Source organism: Rhinolophus ferrumequinum, chromosome 3 (genome assembly GCF_004115265.2).
Source record: "Rhinolophus ferrumequinum isolate MPI-CBG mRhiFer1 chromosome 3, mRhiFer1_v1.p, whole genome shotgun sequence".
Taxonomy (NCBI): domain Eukaryota; kingdom Metazoa; phylum Chordata; class Mammalia; order Chiroptera; family Rhinolophidae; genus Rhinolophus; species Rhinolophus ferrumequinum.
This window is the reverse complement of record NC_046286.1, coordinates 82843609-82857130: the sequence shown is the minus strand read 5'-3', so window position 1 is coordinate 82857130 and position 13522 is coordinate 82843609. Positions and strand designations below refer to the sequence as shown.

Here is a 13522-nt window from a genome sequence, read left to right as displayed (position 1 = left end):
TAATTGCAAACACCGCAGTTACTTTTGCACCAACCTAATAGCAATACTAGTGTGCTGATTTTCATGCTTTAAAACAATGTTCACATGGTAAATATATTTATTTTCTGCCTATTGGTTTGCTTTAGCTTATTTTTTTTTTAATAACTTTTCAAAGTCAGAGAAATAAAATACATTTTTATGCTTTGTCATGGAATTTGGTGTGTTCTTTTCATAAGTTGTAAAGTGTGCCTTCCCAAGAAAATATTGTCTCTTAGTTAGCTCAGTAAGTCAAGACACATCTCTTCAGACCAGACAGATGGTGCTTTTTAAAATTCATACTAGTTTTGTTGACATTGTCGTCAATATCATCACCGTTAATTTGGTGAAAAGTGTCAGGCTCACCTGTCTTTGTTATTACATACCCACCACTCATTACCCGCATGAATCGGGTTTAGATGTAGGTATTAGGTTGGTGCAAAAATAATTGCATTTTTTGCAATTATTTTCAGCCTTTTAAATGTCAATTACTTTTGCACCAACCTAATAGTATCCACAATCTCTTTTTACAGTGCTTCGCTCATTGGAAATGACTTGTAGATTCGGATCCGCAACTTACTTTGGCGGGTTTCTATCAAACTTTGTATAAATGTATATATTTAAAAGTATAAACACACACACACACACACACACACACACACACACACACACTTTTAAAAATATATTACTCATCTCAGCTGGTGCCATCCCTATCCTGATAGTTCTCAGAATACCATCTGAAGCAGTATAGCTTTAGCATCCAATGCAAGAATTATTGGCCACTCACCCTGTGCACAAATCTCTTCCCACATTAGAGTGATGCTATAAATCTCTCTGCTTGAGCTCTTAGTCTCAATTTTCCATACTCAGAGGTGGTGACAACTCTCAGTTCTTTTTACAAAAATCTTGTTTTCCAGTTCTTGCTGGTAGGATTATCTGATTTAATTAAATCCATTGGTGGCATTAACAGGCTGTCTTTACTCTTGCTTCCAGATGAAGCTTTGAACGCAGCAGGATCTTTAATTGAAAAGCCTTTCAAACTCAAACATTTCACTGTATTTTCTAGCCTAGATAATATGTAGCCAGGAAAATACTTATCTCAGAGAGAGCTGGCGGCTTGCCTTGAGCTGGTACGCTGATGTTAGTAAATGTGGTGGTGAAAGTAGACCGCGCAGAATTGAAGTATAATATTTAATTGACGGTTGACTTGATCGACTAGAAAATTAGCTATGAAATGAAAACACTTGTATTAGCTACTCTGAGCTAATTTAAATTAGTTTAATATGAATTAGTCTGTCATAATGTGAATGTACAAAAATAAAACCAGAAAATATGAAGAGAGAAAGAAGGAGAATATAGGTATATACTCCAGGTGAGAAAGGCTTTCTTAAGCAAGAAAGGAACCTAAGAAGCCCTAAAGGCAAATGTTGACCAATTTGATTTCATTAAAAATTCCATTTTTGTTCAGTGAAAAACACCATAAACATGGCAAATACTAGACAGGGAGAGAATATTTAATACTAATGTTGCAAAGTGATCAATTTGCCAAATATGCAAAAAAAAAAACACCAAACAACCCTACAAATTAATAAGCAAAAGCAAAAGAAAAATGGGAAAATCATGTGACAAGATAATTAATTTCACTGCATAGTCAAAAAATGCAAAGTAAAAAGAGACACCATAGTACCTATGCCATTTTGCACATGTGCAGATATATGTGTAGGATAAATTCCCAGAGGTGGAATTGGTACGTATTGTCCCATTGCCCTCCATAGGGACTGTATAAGTTGATATCCCTCCCCGCTATCAACAGTCTGTTTTCCTAAAGTCTCTCCAAAGAGCTGTTGTATTTATCTGATTTGTAGTTTTGCTAAACTTACAGGTGAAAAATGGTATATTGTGATAGTTTTAATTAGTGTTTCTCTTATTATGTGTGAGGATGTGCATATGATTAAGTTCTTATGTTTAAAAGACCACTCAGTGATTTAAAAAAAAAAAGAAAAGAAAAGAATTTGTTGTCACCATTTAAAAATAAAGGACTTGGACTTTCAGTGCTGGCTATGATGGAGTAAATGGTAGTGGTGTAAATAACCATAAAATCTGGGCAAAATATGTAAAACAACTGTGCAGGCATGGAACAGCAATTATCACAGGGCTGCAATCCTGAGAGGGGAGGTAATTGAGTTGAGTCCCCACCTTCACCCACTAGTTTTTCCCTGAGGTCATTTTTCTAGCTGCTGCCCGTGGAGGTGGAGCCCTAGTAGTCAGTGGCATTCTCACTGGGCAGAGCAGGCAGAGATTAGTATTTGGGGCTCTCAGGCAGCTGGAATATGAGAGGCGTGGTGTTGGAGAAGGGGGGAACTTTGAAGAGTACACCGTAGGATTATGCCTGGGTATTTCCCTTGAGTCCTAGGGCAACTCCCAGATAGTGTGTAAAGGGATAAGCACGTCATGAATAACTACTGGTCCCACTATTTGACTAAAATTGGGTTTTGGATGGGACCTGTGTAGCTTAAATAAGCCTTATCCAGCTAAGTTCCCTTGCACAAATCTCTTCCCACATCAAAGTAATGCCGTAAATATCTCTGTTTGAGCTCTTAGTCTCAATCTTTCATGTTCAGAGGTGGTGACAGTTCTCAGTTGTTTAGGAGATCAGGACCAGAAGTGGCACAGAGCAGCTTTTAGAAGGCTGAGAGCTGAACAGTTATTCCAGAGCTTAAACAATGCAGGGATAAGATGTTGGACTTTGAGGCCAGTTAGAGTGATGGGACCTTAGTGAACACCCAGACACTTAGTTGAGACAAAGAAAGTCCATGTCCTAGGAGTAAGGGCAAAACTAAAACAGACTGACTCTAACAAAGCCAGAATAAAATTAAGCCTTGATAGGATCAAGATGATACGCTGGTAATTTAGCTGTTAGCTAGGGGGGAAAAAGAAAAGCAAACCTCTGGAAAGATATAATACAGAGCCTCTGCTCTGAATGGGTCATTCAGATGTAATCAAAGATTGCTAGACATGCTAAGAAGCAGGAAAAAGTAGCTGGTAATGAAGAGCTAAAATAGCCAACAGAGGCAGACCCAGAGGTGATTTACATATTGAAGTTACCAGATGAGGGCTTCAAATAATTATCATTACTATGTTAAAGAAGAGGAAAAGATAGACACAATGAATGAAAAGGTGGAGTAGTTTAACTGAAAAATAAAGTTTATAAATAAATCAAGTGAAAAATAAGGAGAGTACACATAAAAAATCCAGATTTTTAACTACTCTTGAAAATGTAAAAGGACTGGCAATTTTTGACTACGTTCATTGGCCAAAAGCAATAATCTACTGAGCCAACTAGCTACTGCCTTTTCAGATGTTGATTACAGTCTCATCTAACCTTGCATCCCTCATTTATTTTCCCACCAGGCCCATCCCCTGCAATCATTGAAGTTTGCTACCTATGTTCCACCACATAGAGAAAGGCAAGCTTGTAGTACCTGTGGTACTATTATCAGCCCCTGTAACTCTTCTGTCCTTGGAGTAGCATCTTATGTGGCTCACACTTACTGAAGGCTGAAGTGGGTGATAACATTTAGGCAGATCCATTTGAAATGGATCTGCCTAAAACTAGGATGACTTATACTAGAAAATACTTAATTTGATTGTCTCCATTGATCTTGCCATATCCATTCTCATCCTTCCAAGAAATAACGGTGACCCTGGGCAAAAGAAAGCAGATTCAAATTTCTTTGGGAAATGATTTGAATATTTTCATTATTTATTATTATTTCGGTTTAGTTTGATTTCTTTTCTTTTCTTTTTCTTTTTTTTTTACCTCTTCTGTGTGTATTTTCTTTCCTTCCTACATTGAAAACTTAGGAGACCATCAACCCATCACAGAATGTCAGGCAAGAAAAAGTGGAGTGTGGTAACTCTAGCTAATGTCTATTCTTTTTAAAGGTTTGTATGCCTTGATGTGTTCCTTCCTGCTTCAGATACATGAAGTTAGCAGTTGATTGTAGTGTTAAGCAATATAAAGGACTAGAAACTAAAAGCAAGAATGCGTATACTCTCAAGTGAATTGAATCTCACTGCTTTTGTCAGATTGCTTGCTTTTCCTGGTCTTTTCTCAGCTTTTCTGTGACCTCCAAAATGCATGCTATGAATTCCTCATACTTTGTCATTTCAAGGGAAGATCACAGGGCTCAATAAATGCTAGACAATGATAATTACAACCAGTTTTTATTCTCTCTCTCAAGATAGGAACACACAGTTCAGATTTTATCTATTAGAAATATCTGAGATAACAACAAACACATAATTTAAGAAGAAAGGAGAGAACCTGTGCTTTTCTAATGTTAAATAGTGTGCCCATGTAATTAGGGAACAAAGTATATTCGCATTTGTCAGTGCAGTGACTTGGATACTATTTTGGAAAACCCACCTTTTATTCCTTGTTATTTGTTTTAATTTCACAAACACTCAAGATTTCAGAGCACGATTTCTGCAAAGTTTAGATTGAAAATTTATTTTCAATATTAAGCAGTGTCACGTAACTCTCTCTGCTCATGGAAATTTGGACCTTGATTCACTGGGTATGTTCCTAAATCAGAATATGTTTCTCTCTGGACTCTTACTGTGTGGTTATTTGTGGTATATTCTATCTTATTTTCATAGCTAGAGCCTGGCCAAGAATTTTTATGCCCTTGAAGTTTTTATACTCAAGAGTAGAGTATTGTTTTTCTAATCCCTTTTCTTTAGTTCTCTGTACTTTAACTTAAATAAATTTACTGTTCTGGTAAATTGATCATAAAATAAATACACTGGTTTTGCAGTGTATGTCTGAGTCAGTTTCTAACCCAGATTCTTGCTCAGGCTGCACTTTAGGTTATAATGTATTGCCAATGTGTAATTCCTTGTTGATGGAGTCTTCTGAAAGTTTCTCCACCACTTTTGTTTAGTAAACCTTGCTTGTACAAGATTAGTTCTAAAAGGCAATTCGCTTGAGTTTTAAGCACTGGAGTAGAACTATTCTAGTTTCTCTGCTAGGTAAACATTCCTACTTAAGTCTGCATAGGAAATTTGAGCTAGACAGGTATCTTTAATCATCTATACAAAATAGATAATAGTTGCAGCACCTTTGAAGTCAGGCCATGTGTGGTATTTTAATATTATTTGCTCCTAAAATGAGATATTAGTAATAACATGCAATTCTTTGATGGAGAGTCTTAAATCACTGATCATCTTCACACATCTTGCTCCAAAACAGGAGCAAGTTTTAGTTCTCCTCTTCTTTCACAAGGCTAAATACATCATTACTGAAAATACCAGTTGTATCTTGAAGGCAGTATAAAAACGTTTTTATTGTTTCATACAGCTATGTCCATTTCTTTGGTTTAGATATAAAACTCTTTCGATAATAACCAAAATAATTTCTCAATCCATTTACATGGGTATGAAAACCACACCATTACATCTTTATGATACAGTGTGGCAGCAGAAAACCTAAAGTATGTAACATTCTACGTAGGGAATCTTTTCTTTTCTTTGTACAGAATTATTTGTGTCACCATGTTTCTGCCTTTTTTTTACATATTTATATTTATAGAAATAGAATATGTTTTATATGATAAAATAAAAGCTTTTTAAGAAATTCTGTCAGTAGATTCCTTAGGGATGGCCAAACCAATATATGGACTTCAAAAATTTATTTCCAATTTCTTTAGCAATAAAAAGTGATGTATTATTGAAATTTATGATAATTGCATAATATCATAAAATACTCTGAGGACTCATAGAAATGGCAACAGTCAGAATTTTAAATGGTTTTACTCCAGCAATGGAACCAGAGCCTTATCCAATAATCAGTGTTGTCTTGTTGTACCAGCTCTAAGTGGTTTAAATCTTAGGCCACTAATATTAGTTTCTTTGTTTTATGTTTTCAAGGTATTAATATTAGAACCAACCAAAATCTATCAACCTTCGTATTTATCTATCAACAATGAAGTTGAGGAAAAGACAATATCTATTTGGCACGTGCTTCCCGACGACACGGTAAATTGTGCAATTATTTAAAAAGAGCATTAACAGTGAAGGACATTACACTCTTCCAGCATTTATATATTCCAGTAAATATCTGCATTAGTTAAGAAGAAATAGCTTGACTGTGTATTTATCTTGGCATAAATGTATTCTTTAATATAAAATTTGTTAAATTCGGGTTATAGAGTTCATTCATTTAATAAAATATAATTGAGCTATTTGGATTTTTATTATAGATGACATAACCATCCAAGTGCACTGGAAATTGGAGAATTTCTTTGTTTTGTAAATTCATGCTGTAAAATAAATTATGAACTAAAGAACTGATACATAAAATACAGAGGGTGCCAAAAAATGTATAAATTAAGAAAGGAAAGAACTGTATTAAAATTGTAATACTCAATATATACCAATAACAAAAGATGAATACAAGTCATGTGTATACCTTTTTTTGGCACCCCCAGTATATGATTCAAAGATTCATGTCTTAGTTGTAGGAAACCTGCCAGAATAACACTACTTCTGGTCTTATACTGGTACCACTGCAGTTATCATCACATCTCCGCAGTTGGGTTACCTAAGCATCTCTCAGTCTCAGATTAGCCACCGGCTCCCTGTGGTGGGCACAGAATGATGTGGGCTCTACTGCCTCTGGGTTTCAGAAAGCTCTTAAACACTCATTTCTACTTGTAGCGATTGTTTGGTAACCTTTTCCACTTCTGTGTATCATCAGTTTTAATGCATGTACAAGTTATCCTACTATTTTTAAAAAATATAAGCTTTTCAGGACCTGATTCTAGCCTACAGGATAAACCACCAAAATGAGAGTAGTTTTGTGGGGTTCCTTTATCATTGTTTTCCAAAATACCCTTACAATTTTCCTTAAATATCCACACACTCAACAAATATTTACTCAGCACTTACTCTGTGACAGGTACTACCAGGCACTGTTAGGCACAAGGGAAGCAGATGTGTACAAAATAAGCAAATTCCGGCTTTCCTGATGCTTACCTTCTACTCAGGGAGACGACAATGACCAAATACATGAAAAGTATAAATATATTATTAATACTTGGTGAAAAGGGGAAAACAAAGCAGAAAAGGGAATCAGAAAGTATACTTGGGGGCATGGGGTTGCAGTTTTTAAAAATGTGGGCTTTGGGTTAACAGACCTGGGTTCAGATCCTATCGTGTCCTTTGGGCAACATGACTTCTCCAAGCTACAGTGGCCTTATCTGTAGAAGGAGGTAATAATAATATCCGCCTCAAAAGGTTGTTGTGAACTTTAAACAAAATAATGTAGGTTGAGTGTATTGCATGGAGCCTGGCATATAATAAATGTTCAATGTATTTTAACAATAACAATAATACAATCACGGCAGTACACATATGGACTAAACGCTAACATTGAAACCCCAGAATTTAACCCTGTGTAGCATTTTAGATGACATGGCAGGAGTCATTTGAGAAGTGGTTCCTCTTCTATTAGGGAACTGTGATGTGGTGGTTTATAGTAAGAAATGTATATTTGGTTTTCGTCCCCATTTCTGGCACAGAGCTCCTCAAGTCCTTGGAATTTCCTAAGTGCTGAGAGCCATAAAGGTGTCTTTTGCTATGTTAGTGAAGTGACTTGTAGCACCTAAGGGTGGGGTCTGGGGAACCAACCCTATGATTAGAGGGGTAGGATTTTCAGTCCCACCCTCTGACTGTGGGGAGGGGAAAAGGGCTGGAGGTTGAATCAGTCCCCAATGGCCAGTGATTTCATCAATCATGCCTGTGCAATGAAGCCTCTGTCAGAACCCTAAGGATGTGGTTCAGAGAGCTTCCTGGTTGGTGAACACACAGAGATATGGGCAGAGTGACCGAGCTGGAGAGGACCTGGAAGCTCTGTACCCCTTCCCACATACCTTGCCCTGTGCATCTCTTCCATCTGGCTGTTCCTGAGTTATAGCCTTTTATAACAATCCAATAATCTAGTAAATAAAATGTTTTCCTGAGTTCTGTAATCCACTCGAGCAAATTAATCAAACCCAAGGAGAGGGTCATTGCAACCTTCGATCATAGCTGGCATGATGGCATGATTCCAAGTGGAACTGTCCAGAGACAAAATTAATAACTAATAAAACTATTTCCATGTTGTTAAGATTGTTTTAAAGTAAACGGTGCTTTTTTTTTTTACATTATTTTAAAGTATCTGCATACATGTTCTTGCAAGCAGAAGTAGAGTAGTCACCCAGTTGAAACTACAAAAATTAAAAGAGGTTAGGAGAGATGAACATTATTATCTGCGAGACGAAGTTTTTCAAAGGCTTGATGGGAAAGAGCAAGGTCATCCAAGGACACTTGGAAACAGAATGGAACCAAAGGAATTAGCAATTAGCAAGGCCCAGAAAATGAGTGGACAGCCAGAAGTATTTGGAAGACAGGAAAAGAACAGACAGTAAGCCAGAGATTTGGGGAAAATAAGTGCTATTTCTAGCTTGTTGTCATTATTTTGTCTTTCTGGAAGTTCTTCATTCAATAAAGTTAGCCTTGTATGTTTTGTGATAATTGTAGAGACAATTTTTATATTATGCTAAGAATGAATTAGGCTATAAATGAGTGCCTTAAGAAGGGTTACAGATTTTGCTGTCCTTTTTCACCCTCTTTTGATCAAGAAGAATTTCTATGTTTTGTATCGTTCCCACTCTCTATTACCTTTAGTGTTAAAAATTCTCCTTGTTCAAAAATGTAAGCTTTCTTTAAATAAATTAGTTTCCATTTTGAATTTGTGCCAATTTCTTTGCAAACCCTAGTACTGTCCAGAGTGTGTGTTCATTAATACTGTCATTTTTCTCTATTTTTAAAAATAGAAGTGATATAATTGGAATGAGGACAAGCAATACAAATAAGATCACTTTGCTGTTATTATGTTAGTTTAAAGCCACTATAATAACTATAATTAAGAGATAAGCAACAGATTTAATATATCGTATGTTAAACAGGAAATGGATTGCATTTGTTATAGAATGTTACATGTTTTTTTCCTAAAAGTGGAATAACAGAGAATGTTGCTTTTCATCTATCATATTTATTTCTTTACTCACTCCCTCTCTGGGTATTTTCATTCTAAATGTCGAATGAACTATTATATGAGCTAACATATATTTTATATTACAACTTCCAACACTTTAAGATCCTTATACCAATTCCCAAGAGTTCAGGGATATGATGCTCTTATCAATGAAGGATGCTTTTAGCTACAAAACTCCCAACTAAAAGTTGTTTAAATAATAAGAAAATGTTATCTCATGTTATAAGAACTTCAGAGGTAAGGTCTTTGTGGAGGCGATTTCAGTGGCTTAACAGTGTCAGAATTCTGAGTGGGCTTCTCTATATGCTCTTGATTTTTCACTCATTGTTTTACATAGCAGCTCCAAACATCACTTCACAGCAGACAACATCCAAAGAAGGAGGATCAGGCCCTTTCCCTCATACAAAAAGTTGCATGGCACGTGACCATGGCTAAACCAATCACCAGCAAGGGAAATAGGTTTACCATGCTGATTTAGACTAATCAATTTCACTGTCCCTAAGCATTGCCACCTGAACCTGAAGAAAAGTCATTTTTTGTTTGCAAAGAAGGAAAGAAATGGCCGTTGCCTAGGAAACCAACATTGTCTGCCACAGTATAACTCCTGCCACCTTTAGCTCAATATAAACTCCTAGTTCCTGTTCTTGCCCTAAGCTGGGGCACAGGATGTGAGCCTAACCATTTCCTAGAAAATGGTGCTTGTGCTGATTCAGTTAGGTTCAGTGTTGATTAGGGCTTGTTGAGGTTAATTATCACTCCATCTCTGCCTCTGACTGTCCCTTTCCCCCTGATTCCCAGACCGGCCCCCGTTTGGCTTTGTAGCTCACCAGCGCCTCCATGTGGAGAGGCTACCAGCAAGGGAGGTAGGGAGAGAGGTCTTATTCCAGATCACTTCATCTCAGGCCGTGGGCTTTACACCACTGAAATGGAACATTCCTTGGCAGCACTTGCAACCTTTCAGGAACCTAATATTCTGGAAGTGTTTTACTCCTTTCCTACAAAACCAGCCCAATCAATCTGGGAAATCTCTCTGTGGCTGCTGCCGGAACAGGGCTGATTGACGATAGATTTTACCAGTGCTGTCTTGTTGGTGTTCCCCGGTTGCTGTGTTCAGTTGCAGGTTTACACACTGCCCTACCAGCTCTGCAACCCAACCCCCACCTCCTGATCCTGGGGACAGCCTTAGAAAGAAGTTCAGGCACGGGCTCAGAGGATAAGGCTGCAGTGTGTGCCAGTAGTGTGCAGGTCAACAGCTGCAGCTCCCGGGTCACATATATTTAGAAGGTCACCTGAGGCCAACAGGATATAGAAGCGACTTTCAAATTATCATCTGAAGCTGCAGGCTGCTATTTTAATTCAACTCCCTCTGCACTGTGGTTAAGAGAACCACATTCGATGAGCACCTTTCTACGGTCTCTGCCTTTCCTGGGCTTCATGCACAGCAACATTTGCTTTGTGGTCATTCAGGTCACATCCCATGATCTGACTGATGTGCATTAAAAGTCGTTTTTTAGTAAATCTACTTCAAGCTTGAGAGGATCTATTTTTTTTTTTTATTTTAAATTTCATAGTCCTACCAAAGAACTAGGAGCTATGAATATAAATTGTGGCTTTTTGAGTTGCTTCGGCCAGAAGGAGAGTTCTGAGCTGACTCGGAGTCACAGCTGCCTTACCCATTTCACTAGCCAGCCAAGACCTCAAACTTCTGGCAGTATTTTAAGTGGGTGGGTTAGAGCTTGTTTTCCTGGTTGTTTTACATTTAAAGAATTGACTTTCAATCTGAATTGACTACTCTACCATACTTGCTAAACTTGGACACATGTATCACCTACTTTATTTCTACAAAAATATTTGTTATTAATTCTATATTGTTGTCAGACATATTTCTATATGGAATGTGCTCCATTTTGTGATTTATTTAATTTAGAAACATAAGCATTTGATACTAATTTTAATTTGTCTCTAGTAATAGATTTTTAAAAATCGCACATGTTTTTCATCTTGGCCCTGCCACTCACCCATGTTTATCATATGACAATCAAATTTTTTATGTTCAGTCTTTATTAGTATATTGTATTTTTCATAAATGAGGTAACAACACATTGTAGCTATGATGGACACTATACAGAGGGTGTCAAAAAATGTAGACACATTTTAAGAGAGGAAAGAACTATTAAAATTGTAATACTCAATATATACTGATAACAAAAGATGAATACAAGTCATGTTTGACTTCTGTAATTACAAGAGGTGCTCAAAGTGGTTACCGTCAGCATCCAGACACTTCTGATTATGGCAAACTACTGCTTGGGCAATGTTGACCAAAGTGTCCACTTGTATACATTTTTTTGGCTCCCCCCCCCAGTATGAATATATGTGTACACACATGCATACTTGCTGTGCTATTTTCTGAGGAAATAGAAACACCCATTTAGTTAAAAAATTTAACTAAAGATAATTTGGCAATAGTTATCTTTAAAACTTTGCAGATATTTTATTCAAATTGTTTTTCTTTTTCAGAAAAGAAATCTTGCTTGACTATAATAATTGAATTACTTTGATCACTAGGTTGTTTATTTTAAAAATTAATGCACAATAGTTATTAGGTTAATCTGCTAAAAATAAAAATTTTAAAGTTAATAAGACTGATTCTCCCAGGTCTCTTGGAGCTGTTTTATTGAAATACAGAAATCATTAAATATCACCCTTGTGGTTTAAGAATGAATTGCAGTTTCCATCTAGATAATTTGTTCATGAAGAATTTTATGCACTAGGAAAAATTATTCTGTGTATATTATTTAAAAATAATAAAACAAAATTATTGTTGTTATGTTAATTTGGATGACTGAACATTTTTTGTTCTTTCCCTTTGTTCTAGAAAGGTATACATGAGTGGAATTTTAGTGCTTCTTCTGTCAGGGGAGTGAGGTAAGTTTCCTTGGTACACTTAATTTTCTTAGAAGACATTTTTCTAGAATATGAATGTCTTACATGGGGCTTTTTGTCATGATTTAAAAATGCAAAGAATTTGAAGAATCCTTTTATTGATGAAAATGCTCAACCTTCTTTCGTATCGCTATCTCCATTAGAAAAAGATGCGCAACAAAACTTTCATGGTGAAGTTGAACTGACTCTGTGCTTGTCACCGACTTAAAACATGGTGATTGAGGGGCAAACGGGAACTGGGGAACAGATTCAAAGTGTAGATAAAAATGAGCTATGTGGTGTTCTCTCTAGGTGGTGGAGCTGTTGGTTTATGTTATAAGATGGTTTTCTGGTCTTTCGGTAAACCAGGAAATAACTAATCTCTCCTTAGATGGATTGAAAACACACATGTCTTCTACCAGATTGTGTCCTGTAGCTAATATTAATATGGTGAGGTTATAAGGAATTTGTTTTTAAAAACAACTTTTCCTGAGGTCACCATTAATGAAGTGTCCTAAGATGAGAGTGATTCACTTTAGTTTGGTTCAGTCCTGAGATTGTCATCATAATGCCATTGGCTCAGGAAATGCCATTTCTTGGGATTTAGAAATGACGTTTTTTTCAGAATCAAAAGCCACTCATTAAACTCACACTAGGCCAACTCTTGGAAATTTTATGCCAAACTATTTGTGTTTACTACTATTTATCCCCACATAATAGCAATGAGAAAAAAACAGATTTCTGAAGGCCAAATTATGCAATACTTTGTTGCTTTTGGCATAATAATAATTGGTTTTGTTGGAGCATGAACTGGTAGAGCTGTCTGAGTCCCTGAAAATTAGAGTTTACCTGGTAAATCCACCTGTTACCTTATGAATGATCTGAACAGAAATAAGCAAGATTATGGACTGACTCAGTACATATCTTTCCAAGCCATGCCTTCTCAAATAAAGCTTTATTCTGTTTAAATTTAATTTTTAAAGCAGATCATTAGTTAAGTACTCATTATTTATAGTGCATTTTTAAGCAATTCATTTAGGACAGTATAATTTGACTTCATCATATCTATTTCCCAATGAATTAATTTTATTTAATTAGGTATGGCATCACTGCATAACCTTTGTTGTGAGTTATGACATACACCTAGAACGCTTACATGAGGCTATACTACTGGTTTATATGTTGAGAAATTTGAGTTCTGGTGTGTGACTTCAAAGAGAACTAACTTTTCTTGTTTTCTCCTCTACAAAGAGATGAAAAACTATAGAAGGACATCTGACTAAGTCAGCAGTTGGTCTTGCATCACCTCAGCACTTTCTCAGATCAGTCAATGTGTATTTATTGAGCATTAGCTGTGTGTCAAATGTTGAATCCTAGTCTGCTCAGGATACGAAAATGACTAAGATGTGAATTCTGCTCTCAAAGAGTTCTAAGCCTGGCAGGGAACACACATTTAACAACTAATGATAATGCAGTGTGAGA

General features: G+C 36.3%; 1 protein-coding gene across 3 annotated transcripts in view; it reads left to right on the top strand.

The window, feature by feature from the left end:
* Positions 1 to 13522, top strand: part of MAP3K5 (mitogen-activated protein kinase kinase kinase 5) — a 179947-nt gene that overhangs the window by 107759 nt on the left and 58666 nt on the right. For all 3 annotated transcript variants that reach the window (XM_033103493.1, XM_033103494.1, XM_033103495.1), the window contains exons 11-12: positions 5947 to 6054; positions 11994 to 12043. In XM_033103493.1, the coding sequence (XP_032959384.1) occupies positions 5947 to 6054; positions 11994 to 12043 (158 nt within the window). The remainder of the gene's footprint in view (positions 1 to 5946; positions 6055 to 11993; positions 12044 to 13522) is intronic.